This window comes from Heloderma suspectum, chromosome 4 (genome assembly GCF_057233095.1).
Source record: "Heloderma suspectum isolate Gila_16-S chromosome 4, 16-S_ref, whole genome shotgun sequence".
NCBI lineage: Eukaryota > Metazoa > Chordata > Lepidosauria > Squamata > Helodermatidae > Heloderma > Heloderma suspectum.
Window position 1 is genome coordinate 145,813,709 of NC_139461.1, and position 17,299 is coordinate 145,831,007.

The 17,299-nt window shown below is 45.2% G+C and overlaps 1 protein-coding gene across 1 annotated transcript in view; it reads left to right on the forward strand.

The window, feature by feature from the left end:
- PSD2 (pleckstrin and Sec7 domain containing 2) overlaps nt 1–17,299 on the forward strand; it is an 86,558-nt gene that overhangs the window by 55,299 nt on the left and 13,960 nt on the right. The window contains exon 11 of the mRNA XM_084848167.1: nt 10,569–10,726. Within this exon, the coding sequence (XP_084704293.1) occupies nt 10,569–10,726 (158 nt within the window). The remainder of the gene's footprint in view (nt 1–10,568; nt 10,727–17,299) is intronic.

The following is a 17,299-nucleotide window of genomic DNA, read 5'->3' on the forward strand; positions in this document are numbered from 1 at the left end:
TCTATGGCTGCCTTAAAGGGGCAATGTCTCGAGATTATAGCTAAAGGGCCCTTTATGCCATAGACTCAACTTTAAATATGCTGAAGTAAACCATGCCACAATTTCTGTGCACAGTTGTGGCTCGGTAAGGGGATAGATGGCCCTGCAGCGCTTTAGGGGCAATTGCCGAGCTGTCCTGCAGCACCCGCCACTCAGCTCGTGCAGGTGGGCAACAAGGATGGCTTGTCGACCACCCAAGGGAGCACCAGGAGGTACGTCTGTCCATCTCTAAATATATCAGATATCTGGCAATTTTCTACTTCAATTATCAAGATGGGTTAAAGAGATTTCAGAACTCCAATTTTGCTGAATCATTCAAATGAGAAATTTAAATAAGCAGAAAAGAGTGCTTTCCAAGTTAAAAGAACTTAAAGTTGATATAGCCTTTTTACAAGAAACCCATCTGATGGCTGTAGATGAATATTTGTTGAGAGAAGACTGGGCTGGTGCAGTTTATGTAACAGACACTTCGACACGGTGTAAAGAGGTTGCGATTTTGATTCCTAAACGACTTTCTTTTTCAGTTGAACAGGTGATTATGGATTCTGATGGACGTTCTTTGATTCTGGTTGGGAAATATATGGATAAAGTAATTGCCATGATTAATGTGTGTGGGCCTAACAGTGATTCCCCAGTTATGTTCCATGAACGTTTTAGCAAACTGGTTGGTATTGCTTATGACTACTTGATTGTGGGCAGGGATTTTAATGAGATTTTAGACCCTTTGCTGGATAGGAGTAGGCCTGCTCCTAAGAGGTAAATGATGGTGAGATTCTAACTTCAGACTTATCAAACTTGGGGCCGATCTACATTGCGCCCGCCATTGCAATGAATTCGGTGTCCTGTCGGGTTAAATGCTCTCGCATTAAAACGTGATTATTCACACTCACCCATTTTCCCCATTGAGGTGCTTCACCGAAATGCGCAAGCTTGGTTCACACTTGAGCGCTGTGCTGTTTTCCTGCTGTTTTACTGTGTGCGCTTGTCTGATCTCGGATGCTAAGTGGGGTCGGCCCCAGTCAGTAGTTGGATGGGCGACCACCTGGGAATCAGGCTTCCTGCACTGAGCAGGGGGTTGTTCTATCCCTTCAAATGAGATTAAGTTTTACCCCCTCCTATCCCCCACTCTGGATGTTTTTTTTTTAATTAAGGCGTTATCCTCGCAGAATCGGGGCTTCTCTGCGATGTTTTTTTTTCTAATTCAGGCATGATCTTCAAAGATTCAAAGTTGTGAAGCTGGACATATTTGGCCTGGAGAAGAGAAGTTTAAGGGGAGACATGAAGGGGAGCTTCACAACTTCGAATCTTCAAAGATCATGCCTGAATTAGAAAAAAAAACACCGCGGAGAAGCCCCGATTCTTCAACGATAACGCCTTAATTTTTTAAAAAACATCCGGAGCGGGGGATAGGAGGGGGTAAAGGTCTCATTTGAAGGGACAGAACAACCCCCTGCTCAATGCAGGAAGCCTGATTCCCAGGCATTTGCCCATCCAACTACTGACCGGGGCCGACCCCACTTAGCTTCTGAGATCAGACAAGCGCGTGCACATCCAGCCCTTTGCTTGTTGCTGAGGAAACAGGGGCTGCTGAGAAAGCTATGCGATCAGTAGCCGGAAGAAGACATGGGGCCATCGAGAGCTGTGATTGGACATGAGGGAAATACAAACACCACTGTATATGGACAGGCAGGGGAGGGGACTACGACCAGATACAGTAGCGAAGGCGGAAAATCAGAGCACATTAAGGGGAAATACTTTTCAATATTAGGGTATTGAAAGCGGGAGCATGGAAGTGGGAAATTCCAGTTCCAATTCGAGGTGGCTACTGCGTAGTGTGAAAGGCGAGTGGTGAAACCTCATTGGAAGCAAAAAAAGGCGGTAAATGTAGATCCAGCCTTGGTTTGATTGATGCGTGGAGAATTTTGCACCCTGGTGAGAGGGACTATACCTTTATTTCACCTGTTCATCATAACTGTTTTTGACTCGACTGTTTTTTGGTTTCTACATCATTGCTGGGTCAAATAAAAGTGTGTAAGAGTGATATATTGGCGATGTGAGACCACACTCCGGTATGCCTGGAATTGCAGTTTTCAGATTTGCCCAGGCCCCCTGATCTCTGGTGCCTTAATGTTTCTCTTCATAATGATGAGATGTTTAAAACGCAGATTTCTGCTGAACTAACTGAGTATTTTAAAATTAATGAGAGCATGACTGGTTCTTGTGCCATTGAGTGGGAGGCCAGTAAAGCTTTTACACAGAGCCGATTTGTAGCCTACACTTCTTATAAGAATTTTTTTTAAATGCAACAAATGTCTTTAATTAAGAAGTTAAAATCTCTTATAACCCAGTTTGCTATTTCTCCCACCACACAACTTTATCAGGAGCTGCAGTATGTCAAACATGAGTTGAATAAAATTCTTTCACAGCAGGCTGAACTTACCCTGACCTGTCTATGACAGGCATACTGGGAAAATGGTGAACATCCAAGTGAAATCCTGGCACATCACCTTAAACAGCAAAAACAGCAAAATATTATTTCAGCTATTAGAGATGAGAGGGATAGGATACACACTTCTCCTACAGACATACACCTACAATTTTTAAAGCTTTACACTGATTTGTATAGTGCCAGAGGTGAAATATCAGATCAGGATATAGATCCCCCCCCCCATGTTAATCTTCCATGTTTACACAATGACAGCTTCTCCTGGCTCCTTTGAGTCTGGAGGAAATTATGAAAATGATTGCGAATATGAATACTGAGAAATCCCCTGGTTCAGATGGGTTTCCAGTTGAGTGGTATAAAACATTTTCTAGTTCTTCACCTCCAAAGCTCTATCATCTTTATAATTATATCTTTGAATCAGGGCTCCCTTTATTCATGGTTAAATGATGCTTATATTACTGTGATTCCTAAGCCTGGCAAAGATCATACCTATTGTGCTAACTATTGACCTATTTCGTTAATTAATGTATATATTAAAATATTGACAGCAATTTTGGCCAATAGACTGCAACAAATTATTACAACATTAGTTCAATCAGACCAGGTGGGATTTATTCAAAATTGATGGGGGGCTGATAATCTTAGATTAGTTGTCAATTTGGTTGTTCTAAATTCTGAAAGGACCGACCTGGCGGCCATTGCTTCTTTGGATGCAGAAAAGACCATTGATAAAATTCGTTGGAAATTTATTTTCATGACACTGAGTAATTTTGGCTTTCCTTTAGAATTTTTGAAATGGGTTAGAATTTTATATTCAACCCCAAGAGCTACAGTTAGGACTAATGGACTGTTCTTGGCTTTCTTTTTACTTGGATGAGGTACCAGACTAGGATGTCCACTTTCCCCACTGATATTTGATTTATGTTTGGAACCCCTGGCATGTGCTATTAGAAAAATGGTAATATTTACAGCTTTGTGCGTGATGGTTTAGAATTTAAAATTATCCTTTATGCTGACAATCTTTTGCTGTTTATTTCGAAACTCCAGTCATCCATTCCAGCTTTGATGCAATTGATCAATACTCTTGGTGAATTTGTCTAACTATTCAGTTAATTGGTCGAGATCTGAAATGATGTTGATTGGAGATAGCGTATATTCTAGTGTATTAGCCTACTGGCAATTTCGATGGCGCCCAGATTTGATTACCTATTTGGGAATAAGTATTCCCAGAGACATATCTCAAAAGATCAAGTTAAATTTAAATAAGTTCATCTATGAGATTTCACAGGATATTGATAATTGGCATCCTTAAAGTTGAGTTTGTGGGGCAAGGTTAATACACTTAAGATGAATATTACACCTCGGATTGTTTATGTTATATGTGAGATTCCTCTATTTATATCTTGGCCCTACTCCAGGTTAGTGATATTACTTGCTCCAACTACAATTATTGATTCCTTCCAACTACAAAGGGGGGCTCACACATGTTGGGGAAGGAAGGAGAATGCCTGGATACAAATGTCTTTTTCCCCCCTGTTGCGTGCTGGACAAAATTAAGAGTCACTTCTATAGCTCCATCCACTTCGGCTCTGGCTCCACCCACTTTTGGCTCTGGCTCCACCCACTGCTGGAATGTGGTGGGTGGAAACCCTGGACAGATTTTGACTGAGGTAACATGGACCTCAACAGGAAAAAGGTTGGAGTTGAGACTGGGAAGTACCAGGCTATGTACTCAATGGAGCACATACCCCCAACCTTTCTCGGAAATATTCCTGTTCATACCAAGCACGACCTACAATAGCAAAGGTAGGGAGCACACATAGATCGGCATCGCAATACAGTGAGAAGTGAGAATGTGTCCAAATTAAAAATTTTAACATTTAATTATTGACGTTTCAATTAAGTTTTAAAAATGGAGTTATTTTTCTGCAATTATAGATTTCAATAGCAAATGCATGCGATAGTGTATTGCATTCCCATTTGGCTCCATGATACAAATTATTATACGCTTTAACAATTACTTGTGAAGCTGTCAATTTATTTGTGTGATTATTGTGTGATTATTTTCTGCAAATCTAGGCATCAGCAGGTTTAATTTGAGACTGCTTTGAACTCAATCAGTTAATATTTAGGGGTCGAAATGGACTGTACAGTCCATGTTAATATAGAAAAGATAAAGAACATCTTCAATTTGAAAATCTTCAAATATAATCCTATCACACCATCAACAATTTGGACCAGTTTCTGCTCAGTGGTAGCAACCTGCTGTGACAGTGGTGTCTCCCTCCTGTTCAAGACCCATGTTGAGAGCTACAAGCCTGTCAACTGTGGAGGCAAGGGAAAATATTATGGTTTATAGTGTTTGCAGCATATGTTTCCAAGAGTACTTATGAAAACAATTCCAGCATATTTGTGGGAGAAAAAGTCTTATCTGATAACAGCTTTTTCCTTGCCGGGAGTGGGCAAGGCCAAGGAAAGTAGCTGACCAGCCATATTAACTAACTTGCCAGGGGAAAAGCCAGTTCTTATCAGTGCGTAAAAAAGCCTGTGCTAAGTGTGTATGTGAAGGGGAGGGAACCATCCCACCCTCTTCTGTCATATGAACACCTAAAAGCAAAATGCAACACAAATGAGAGTGGAGGAAAAGACACTGTGAGAGACTCCATTGAACCCCATTCCCCAGGGAAGCTTGGAAGGCAGCAATGAGGGAGAGGACCTTTTCAGTGGTGGTCCCCCAGCTGTGGAACAGTCTTCCAAACGATACCTGCTTGGCAAGTCCACTCGTCGTGCCAGCCGAGAACTTGCAACCAGTATGGCCTCATGATTAAACGTCGCCTTAACACACGCCAGACAGTCATATGGGAGATCGCAAGTCCTCGGTTGGCACGACGAGTGGACTTGCACAGCCTATGCTGAAAACTCTCTTGAATTCTTCTCACGTTTTCCTCTGAAGGGCGTGGTCACCCTGTGCTCTTCCCCTTACATAAACAGCCTGTTTCCTCAAATTGTCGGTACCAACGACGAATGCTCTTTGGCGTTGGCAGATCAATGCCAAAACGCTGTTGAAACACACGCTGCCCCGCAATTGTGGATTCAGTCTTGCTGCACTGCAGAACGCAAAACGCCTTGTGTTGCGGGGTTGCCATCTTGCGAATGACTGAGGCTAGGGGCTGTTTGTGCGCTGAGAGAGGCATCTAGCGGTAATCATTTGAAACTCTATGCCCCACCCTTTCAAGTGGCAAGAGTTTCATTCATAGGCGGTTTGTGGTTGCAGAGATATAGCGATTTCAAATCGGGTCCATCTTTTTGAAACACCCTGTAGATAAATAATAAGGAAAAGTGAAAGAGAATGCAGCAGAAAGCAAAGCTAAGAGCTGAGATTGATTCTAGTTTGGAATTGAGACCGTTCCCTCAGAACAGGGGATACCACTCCCCTACCCTCAATTCTTGTTTGCACCCTGGCCTCCACAGTCTGCTAAAAGCCTGCCTCAGGCTCATGTTTGTGCTACACACACACAAAAACCTACCCCTTGCCCCCCAAGGCAGCTTTTCTTACCTGAGCATTTTGTTCTTGAGCATTACCAGTGCGTTTTGCTCTTTGCCTCCAGTTAATTGCAGCAGCTAAGTGCTTACGTGAGAAAGTGTCTCTGTTGCTGCTGCCATTACAGCACTGTGTGCCCCTTGGCTTCAGCTCCAGTAAACGTCTATAAAAGCCCTGGGGCACAGCCCTCTTCTGCATTACTGAGCCCCAGCTTGGCTGCAGTTGACTGCTGCACACACAAGGCAGCAGCCAGCCCCCTCCTTCCTTTCCCCCACTCATTTCCTCATGTGCTGCTCGTTCTGTGTGAAGGAAGGAGGCCACTGCACTGCTGCTGCTTAAAAAATGTGCTGTTCATTGTCAAAGAGGGGGAACAATACATTAAGCAGCCCCCACTGGCATCCTCTGCACATGCGTGGGAATAGCTGTGGGCTGAATAGCTGATTAGCTGTGGGCTTCCTCCTGGACACCATTTCCTCAAACGTTCTGCAGTCCCAGAATGGCGAGGGGGGCAGATATACCCATATATGACACCCAAGCAGTACAGTTACATGTTGTCTGTGCTCCCAGAGAAATGTGTATATAATTTTGTTATTAACCCATGCGCATTGCAGACAAACTGCACATTCAGACTACAGTAACGTTCCCTTTTTGCAGTACAGCACCTTCATGCTGAGTTGATGATTGGCCATGGGTACAGTCCACAAGACCTACACTGTTGTAGCATCATAAAATGTCTACAAGGCACTGAGGAGATGGCTCAGAGGCCAGTGCTTTACAGGGAGTGATGGACAGGTTTGACCTTTGGGGTCAGGTGACAGTGCTCCTGCACATGCACAAAGCACTGTAAAATGCAAAATGCTTGTGCAACCTGGACATAGAAAGGGTCAGTTCAGACTTCACAGCAAAGGGCATGGAGCATGGCACAGAGAGCAGCACATCTAATGAGAAATGTCATCCCTCAGAAGACCCAATGGTGCTGCTCCCACTGCATCTGCAGAGAGGAATGAGGACAGAGAAGAAGCCCTCCCCTCTTCTCCCCACAAGTACTCTTTGAATCCACAGTGCCATCACAAAGAACAACTTGAATGGCAGCAGCAGGCAATTTGGAGCAGAGAGAAGTTTTCTGCTCTCATTGGACATGGCTGTGATTGTTTCCAGGTACATGATGTCATGTACAGCTGGTTGCAAGCAGTGGTGGTAGCTAGGAAGCATTTGGGAGAAACTGCAGCACAACAAGTCATGGCACATGGAGAACACCAGCATACACTGGAGCAGAGCTACAGAAAATGGTGCAATATAAAAGCAGTCTGGAAATGTACAAACCACATTTCAGCATCTTGGACTAACCTTTCATGAAATGGCCCCAACACAACTTCAGCCCCAACACAGCTTCTCCATATAACTAATTTAATGACTGCAGAAGACATACTGTGTTCCAGTTTTAGAGAGAATGCCTTCATACACCAGATGTCAGCTTTATATAGCAATTTTTAACAAATATTTATTAATACGACAGTGTGTATCTCCACAAGGAATCCCTTATTTCTGTGTGTATACTGTACTTTTCAGATGCTATGCCAAGTGGGAATTCCTGTTATGGACATAATGACTATTATTCATCTTATGGTTGGCTGGCTTTGTTTTGTATGGAGTGTAATTTCCTTCATTTATGTACTGAATATTACAGATCTCTCACTGCCATTCAACACACATATAAGAGGTTTTGCTCTTCAAGCTTGGTCAGAAAGACAAATCAATCAATTTCAAACACTTCTCTGAACTTACTATGTTTTTGATGAAATTTACATTGTCAGCGCATTACACCTGAGGAATAACCGCATGAGCAGGCTATTTGTGAACATGCCTGTTGTAAGATTGTGTTTCCTGATTAAGATTTTGGGAAGTGTATGGATGCCAGCTGACTGTTCAGTAACCACATGATGTTTGATTTTTGTATTGTTATTCTTTCTGCCTTGGTTGTATCTACCAATAATAGGATGACAAGAAATACCTACGGATCATCACTACCAGATGCAACAAGAAGAGAAGACAATAATGATTTGAGATGTGGGGCATGTGTCCGGCAACCGAGAGGTGCCCAACACTCCTGTTTCCTTAGGGATTTGTGGGCCCAAGGGCAGGAAGTTCAAGAAGAATAGAGGTTGCATGATGAGGCCTTACTCTCAGAAGTCTGGCAACCACATCAAACAAACGTAACAGGCTACACAGGCTGAACTTGTGGATATTAGTGAGGCCATCTAAGATTTAATACAGCAGCTGAGAAGTGTAATGGGAACACCAGTAAACTAACGAAGGGAGGGTGCATGTGAGCTTTTGCAAGGGAGAAGCCATGGAAGAGATTTTTCCCTATTGAAAAATATGCACATTTTTCCTTCCCAACTGAAAATGTGCATTTCCCCCCATAGGCTAAAACATGAACAAGTGGATTTGGGGGTGGGTGGGGGGATTTGTGCAAGTGTGCATTTTCAGAAGTTTGGGGAATTTCAAATATTTCCTGAGAATTATGTTCCTGCTCACATATGGGGCTGCAAACAGGACAAGTTTGCATGATCTGTGAACAGGAACGAAATTTTCGTACATCTCTACCATAGGGGAAGGGCACAGACTGGCGCGAGAGTTGAGCCCGTTTGATGTTCCCTGAAACATCAAAACCACCCAGGGACAGGGACAGTGTGGAACCTCCTGGATCATGACAGGGCAAGGTGAGGGTCAGGTTAGAGCCCCCAGCACATCACAATCACCACAGAGGAGGGGACCTGCTTGAGGAAGGGTGTGTATGTGTGTGCACAGGTGTTGATGTCCATGGCACTAGGAAGGGCATCACAGAAGGTAATTCATCTCCCTCTCTCTCTCTCTCTCTCTCTGACACACACACACACACACACACACACACTGTGCAGAGAATTGAGCACATGCTACAATAATAAAGTTTTGTTGGAGGAAAAGGTCGTATTTGTCCTGTTCGGTGCACATTTTGATGCAATCATAACCCTTGGTTAATATGAGGGATTTTCATTTTACAGGCACGAGTGGAACTGCTCACTCATGGTACAAAATGTTAATCATCACTATTATTAGTGATGATTAACTTGAGCTTGAACTGGAGACATTTACATTTCAGAAATGGAATGGCATGTTTTATATGTGCATATATTTACATATTGGGGATATAATGCAATGTTGGCTTGATCTATAGTTGCAGCAGGCAGGGGGAGTGGTGGGGAGCTAGTGTGGGTGTGATATGCTGTCATTTGACCTGGGGACGCAGGGTTTTTTTTCCCCTTTCCTTGTTTTTCCTTTGAAGTTTTTTCTGTTTTTAAGGACTCTGGTCTGTTTTAATTTTGTTTTAAATTAAAATTAAAACGCCTCATTGAGGCATGTGATGTGGCCATGTCCTGTAGTGGCTCTTTTTTTGGTTGGAAGTCATCGCTCGTATAAACTGTGTTCTTGAAAAATTGGTGATAATAGTGGATGTACATGTACTTTTAAACTACTTCCCTGTGATGTGGGGATTAACGGATGGACAGCAGAAGTGGATAGTAAGAGCCTTTACAGTTGCAAAGAGACTTATACTTCAAGCTTGGATTGGAAGGAAAAATACCCACCACCTATCACTCAATAGACTGAAGATCTTACTGTTCTTGCTACATTTGAACAACCTCCAAAGTCATATGGATGTTTATTTAGACATATGGACTGCTTATATTAACACATATATTTGAAATGGAGATATTAATCCTTTTTCTCCCCCTCCTCATGTTTCCTTCCTTCCTTCCTTCCTTCCTTCCTTCCTTCCTTCCCTCCCTCCCTCCCTCCCTCCTTCTTCTTCTTCTTCTTCTTCTTCTTCTTCTTCTTCTTCTTCTTCTTCTTCTTCTTCTTCTTCTTCTTCTTCCCTTTTACTTATAGGTAATGATGACTGTATATTGATATGTTCCATCATATAATCCCCCCCACTTTTTTGGCTTTTGTTGTTGCTGCTGCTGTTGTTGTTATCGTTGTGTTGCAAATAAAAAGATTTTTTTAAAAACCCTCTGCAGTATATGACACTCTCTCTTTTCGCTCTGCAACACCCCACTGGCTTTATACAAGATAGGTCCCTCTCTATTTCCCCACCACATGTCACATGTCTAAATGCACCAGACCTATGTAGTACATCCTGCATCATGATGCTACTCAAGATACATTGTTGCACAGAGCCTTCTGCTAGAGCTCACTCCATAGTTTATAGACCACTGCTAACAAATGGACTCATTCTGTTCATGGTTCTTTGGATCCAAGTCACTGTTTCTTTAACCTTTGACCATACAACTTGTATTGCATATTTGTGAATGTCCTCTGATGATTCTCTTTTATCTTCTATCTCTTAATTCTTTTAAAAGATATTTTCTTCATTTGAGGTGTGTGTGTGTTTTAAGGAAAAGCTGGATAAACATCTGCCAGGTACAGTTTTGGAAGCCTACTGAATCTCTTCCAGCATGATTATATCTCAGTTATTATCCTTATTTTTCTTCTCCTTCACAGGATGAATACAAACCTGACAAAGATCTTTCTGAAGTAGATCTAAAGCATGCTATTCGCATTCACCATGCCTTAGCCACAAAAGCCTCTGATTATAGCAAAAAATCCAATGTGCTGAAGCTGAAGACAGCGGACTGGAGAGTGTTCCTCTTCCAAGCCCCGTAAGTACCATAGTAGAATCCATATAGGCTGTTATTATTTGTCTTTTAATGTGGCAAATTGTGGACAGTCTAAACATTCTCCATATTAAGGGGCTTCTTTAACCAAGTGTCAGTATTTTGTCATAGTGTTTAATTATGAAAGACAGGATTGGAAGACAGGACATTACTGCTTAATTAGCATTATAGTTCCTTGTTATCTGAAGACACATGATAGTTCTATCATGCAAGCTAAGCAAGTCTGGCTCTGCAAGATTCCTGGATGGTACATTGCCCAGGAACTCTGTGTAAGCCATTCAGAGCGCTTTGGAAAAAAGACTGGGTGCAATTAACAATCTAAAATAGGTATATCCCACTTTTCATGGGTCCACAAATTATGTCCAGATGCACAGTAGCCAAAAGTTATTTCTACTAGCCAGCAGGAATATATTAAAAGTGCCTCTGAACACATGCAGAGTGCCTTTCCCTTTCCACCCACCAAGTGGTAGCCTGCCCTTCCCAAAGAATTAAGGAGACAGTATTGTTCCTCAGACTCTGTCCTGAGTCCCTTGCAGGTCTCTTTAAATATTGCCTCTACTTCTATGACTGGAAGCCCTGGCAAGCATCTGTTTTCAAAACCAGGGTTAAAAATGCAAGAGCTGTGGTGGGTCAGACCTATGTCCTGTCTTGTCCAACATTTTGTTCACACAGTGGCCAATCAGATACCTGTGGGAAGCCCAGAAGCAGGACACGAGTCCAACACACCCTCCTGCTAGTATTCCCTAGCAACTGGCATACAGAGACCTATTGTCTCTGGTATTGGAGGTAATTTATAGCCATCATAACTAGCCTCATCCTCCATGATTATAAAGCCCAGTCTTTGCCTCTCTCCTGGAGAAATCCACTCCAGATTTTCTTCCTTCCCTGCAGAATCTCCCTTTCACAGGTCTTATCTTAATCAGCCTCTAGAGGACAAAAGAAAGAGAGTTGGTCTTTTTTCTTTCTGGTGTGGAAAGGGGAAATGAGAGAGAGAAAAGCAAGTGGGGTTTGGGAATGGAGAAAGGAGGATAGACTATAGAACAGGGGAGACGAACAAAAAAGATGTGTCCACTATGTGGAATAATCTTCCCCCTGACATTAGATACGCACCATCATTTTTTATTTTTAGGCCAAAGTTGAAGACCCATCAGTTTAGTGTAGTGCAGCCTACTGTCTTATGTAGATATGCTTATATTCTATGTATTTGTCCTTATTTGTATGCTTCTATAATTTCTGTACACCATTTTGAAATCTTTAGATTCAAGTGGGTTATAAATACTCGTAAATAAAAAAATAAAAAACAAGATTGATTTGCATGGGTGAAGCAGCTTTGCACACAAAGAGGGAGAGAAATGAAATGAGCAGCACCAGCAAGAAATTGAAAATTGTATGGCCATGCCTACCCCACCCCTCCCAATCTGAGTTCTCAGAACAGTAAGGGGGCAGGGAGGAAACGGCTCCTTGCAGATGCCATTTGACACTAGATAACAGACTCGCTCCCCCGAAAATCTACTCCAAGTCTTTCTGGCTGTCTAATTTAGCTGCTGCAATGCAACATCCCTCCCTGGGCATTCTTATTGGACAGGATCGATTTCGATCCGTCTTGCCCCTCCCTCCCTCCCTCCCTCCCTCGCTTGCTCATGAGTGGACTTGTTGAAGTCACCACTTTCCCACGAATAGTGAAAGAGCTGCAGCCAAGGTGGCCCCCATTTGCCCATTTGCCCCTGGTTCATTTATAACACTTTTGTATCACTTAATATATTAATGTTCCTAAGCAGTTCACATTAAAATACAATATAACAGTATAGAAACAAGATAAAATAATAAAGAATTAAAAACATGACAACAGCGTAACATGACAACAGGGTAGCAGCAGAGCCCCTCACAGCTCAGGGAAAGCCTGTGTGAACAAGTGTGTTTTCCAGAGGCAGTTAAAACGTGCAACATTTTCTGCCTCTTGTACCACACATATGAGAGTGTTCTGAAGGTAGGGCTGTCCACTCAGGGAAAATCTGGCCCTTTTCGGGCCCAATGAATTCCTGGGCACCGCTGGCTTGCCTCGCTGTAATTTGTCGAACATCGAGTTTCAAAAAAAAAAGCTCCCTTGCTTCCACGCAGCCCTCCTTCTCGCCTTGCCTCCATCAGCCCCTAGCCAGTACATCAGAAAGGGAAGGCCGGGGCTCTCTGGGCGGGGGGCTGATGGCAGCAGGACAAGAGGGCGGGTTGTGTGGGGGTGGTGGCAGGGAGGGAGGGCAGCACCATGGCGCAACCCTCCCTCCCTGCTGCCGCCATTGCTGCCACTGCACAATCCTCCCTCCCTGCTGGTATTGGCACTGGTATTGGCACTGGCAGGGAGAGTGGGAGGGTGGCGAGGAGGTAGCAGCAGGCAGGCAGGGTTGTGCTGTGGTGCTGCCCTCCCTCCCTGCCTCTGCCACCGCCATCGCCGCACAGCTTTCCCTTTTTCCCTGCCGGTGCCAACTCCAGCCCAGAGAGCCCCCGCTCTGCACGCTGGAGTTGGCACCGGCAGGGAGGTCGGGTTGTGTGGTGGCAGGAAAGGTGGTAGCGGCGGCAGAGACAGGGAGGGAGGGCATTGTCATGGTGCAGCGCTCCCGCCCCGTCACCACCACCACCACTGCCATCACCACTGCCTTTCAAAGTCGGACAATCTGCCAGCTGGCCTGGCTCGCTACAGACCAAGTTGGGCCACCTGGCGGATGTCACACTGGAGTCTGAGGGGCTGAGCTGGTGAAAGCCCGTCAAGCTCCACCCCCAACCTCTCTATCCAAAGGGTGGGTGCCACCACCGAGAAGACATTTACGATGTCAAATAACATCTAGCTGTAGGAGGCTGATTGGACTGATCAGGGAGGTAATTCCTGCCTCCTTGAAGACAATGGTAGCAAAATAAGGTTTGGAGACACATATCCTGGACAAGTCTGAATTGGGAAGTTTTAGGCTGGTCCCCTATTTGTTTGATTGTGTGGTAGTAAAACTTCTGACACTTGTGAATTAAGCTGGTTATCTAGATCCATGTGAGTCTGATCTGGTCTGAAACTGACTTCATAACCCTGGTTGATGGCCTTCACTAGGAGACAGACGTTGCAAATGTTATCCTATTAATTCTCCTGGATCTCTTGGTGGTTTTCAATACCATAACCATATCATCCATATTTTGGGTTGCCCATCTGGTTTGAAAGTTGTGGAGAATGTGCTGCAGTGTTTCCTTACCCACCTGTTGGAAAGGTACAAGAAGATAGCCTCAGAAACTGTGACTGTATCCAATAAGTACTGTCCAGTCTGACACTGCAGGAATCTATCTTATCCTTCGTGCTTAATCAACATCTGTGTGAAGTCACTGGAATTTGGGAGGGGTTGGGATGTGCTGCCATCTCTATGCAGCAGTTCTTCCCCTTTTGTTCTGATGCAGATGTGGTGGTGGATTCCTTAAACAAGGATCTGAGGACTGTGATGGGGTGGATGAGGACCAGCAAATTCAAGCACATCCCAGATAAAATGGTTACACCGATGGTGGGTGCTCCGCCATCTGAGGTGTTTTGGCTGTGTGTCATATGGTCCTATAGGGCCATGTTTGCAGTCTGAAGGTGTTGCTCCTAGGATTTTGTGTTGCTCCTAGGGGTGAACAAAAGTCACTTACCTTTTCTCGCAGCTTTTTCGCGGTGGGGGGGAGCGCTTCGCTGCTCCCCCCGCGAAGTTCAGGCCAGGGGGGGAGGCTTCCCGCCTCGCCCGGCCGAAATTCAGGCCGGGGGGGGAGGCTTCCCGCCTCGCCCGGCCGAAATTCAGGCCGGGGAGGAGGCTTCCCGCCTCGCCCGGCCGCGAACACGAAAGTAAAAAAAAACAAAAAAAAACGTCCCCTGATAGGCTACGTGACGATTCACGTAGCCTATCACGGCTAGATCTGCAAAGTCAGCCGTGATAGGCTACGTGAATCGTCACGTAGCCTATCACGGGTGACTTTAAAAAAAAAAAAAAAAGCGCGTACGCGAATGGCGGCCCCCATAGGGAGCCGCCATTCCCATTCCTTATTTGGTCGCTGTAGTCTACGTCAATCTTTACGTAGACTACGGCGAAAATAAGGGCAACGCTATTTGCGTTGCCCTTATTTTCGCCGTAGTCTACGTAAACATTGACGTAGACTACAGCAACTAAATAAGGAACGCGAATGGCGGCTCCCTATGGGGGCCGCCATTCGCGTACGCGCTTTTTTTTTTTAAAGTCACCCGTGATAGGCTACGTGACGATTCACGTAGCCTATCACGGCTGACTTTGCAAATCTAGCCGTGATAGGCTACGTGAATCGTCACATAGCCTATCAGGGGACAGTTTTTTTTTTTTCTTTGATTGCAATGGCGGGGGCGGCAGCCGGTCGAAAGACTGGCTGCCGCTCCCGCCCCGCTCGAACACCGGACGAACCGCCAGCCGGACCCGCCGCCGGGAGGGACATTCAGGGAAGGTAAGTCCCGTCCTGGGGGGGGGGGCGGGGGGGGCGGAGGATTTCTCCCCGAAACTTGTTCGGGGGGCCGAACATGTTGGCGCTCGGCCCCCCGAAGTTTCGGGGAGAAATTCTCCGCCATCCCTAGTTGCTCCTAGGATCCATGGTTAGGAGTGTGATTTATGTAGGGATGTCAGAGAATTACGCCACGGATCTCGGGGAGGCCGAATGCCAGTGCATCCGGCCCCCCGAAATTGGTGGCGGAACAGCCTGCTCCCCGCCCCCCCGGGATGAGACTTATCTGGGGCAGATCTTCCGGGCGGCGGCGGCGGCCAGTCTTCTGACTGGCTGCCGCCGCCGCCATTTCCAGTTTTAAAAAAAAAAGACGTGATAGGCTACGTAAAGATTTATGTAGCCTATCACGGCTAGGTTTAAAAAAAAAAAAGGGATAGGCTACGTAAATATTTACATAGCCTATCACGTCTGACTTTTTTTTTTAAAAAAAACAACGCGTCTATGCAAATGGCGGTGCCCACGGCCGCCGCCATTTGTGTTCCTTATTTTGGCACGATTTATGTAGACTAAGACGGCGAAAATAAGGGGAACGCAAATAGTGTAGCATCCGCTACGCTATTTGCGTTCCCCTTATTTTCGCGTGTGTGTGTTTTTTTTAAGTCAGACGTGATAGGCTACGTAAACATTTACGTAGCCTATCACGGCTGACTGCAGGGACGCAAACGATGTCTGGCTGCTGGCAGAGCCAGCCGGCGGCTCCGCAGAATCCCTGCGGAGCAGAGCCGGCCGGCCAGGATTCCGGGGGGAGGGACGGAACGCCTCCCCCCCACCATCAACATAATCCACGAACAGGTAAGTGACTTTCGTACATCCCTAGATTTATGAGTTTAGGTTGATTAAGCTGCTCCCTCTCCTGGTGGATTTGGATAGGGACATGGGCTGTCTTCACACCTGGCATTTAATCCCACTACAAACTCATCCTTTTGATCCCAGCTCCTTTCCGGGATTTAGACTATCCCTGTATACAGGCATCTCTCATAGAGCTTCCCTCTGCACTATAGCTTTTCATGGCTGCATGGAAAAATCACGACAGAAGGCTGATCATTGGCTCCTGTAACATGACTGATGGCTCCACCCATCCCTCCACTCCTCCCAGCAGGAGGGAAGTCAGAATCCCTTCTAGTGACTTTAAAGGTGGAGAGAACCCAGATATGTTTCCTTGGGTCCTCATTGTGCTTCCAGAGGAGGCTTCCCATCTCCTGGCTTTCTCCCCCACCCACCCCACTGTTGTTGCTCTTCCCCCTTATTCTAGCTTCCCAATGACCCTGCAAGGTAGGCTAGGAGAAGAGGTAGTGGCTTCCCAATCATACGGATGTTTTCGCAGGCATGAGTGCAAGTCCATTCAATGGCTATACGAAAAAAGCCCATCAAACTGGTGAGCAAAAGGGAGAAGAAGCAGTCAGTGAAATCAATGGGAGGGGGAGGTTCAAAGTAAATGCATTGAAGGGGATAGGAGACCTTAAGTAGACTTACAATGCACTCCTATGCGTGCCTACTCAGAGGCAAGCCACACAGATTTCAATGGCACTTACTCAGAAGCAAGTCACACAGATGTCAGTGGCACTTGCTCCCAGGAAGGGAAAGCCTTAAAATACAAACAATGAGTTTACTCAGAAGTAAACATTGCTGTGTTCAGGGGGATCTTGGAGAAGCATTTGGGATGGTTAACCACTTTATAGTTCAAGCACCCATAGTAGAATGGGAGAGAGGCTGACACAGTCACTGGAAGTGTGGTCAGTGACCTTCTCCCCCACACCGATTTGTTGTCATGACAATGTTATTCAACACCACCCAGCAACACCCCCTAGCACATGCCCACACAAAGCGGGACAAAGCACTAAAGGGGAAATACATAGGGGGGAAAGGTCGATTTCATTCACAAGCACAGAAAATGTCTGATTTTCCCCATTCTCAAATAACATGGGAAGAGGGAGGGGAAGTTGTGAGATAGCAGCTGGAGAGCAGCGTCGTCATTTAAAGCTCCCTCAAAAAACAGTGATTAAAGAAGAACGATCCTGCTAAAAAAAACAAGGT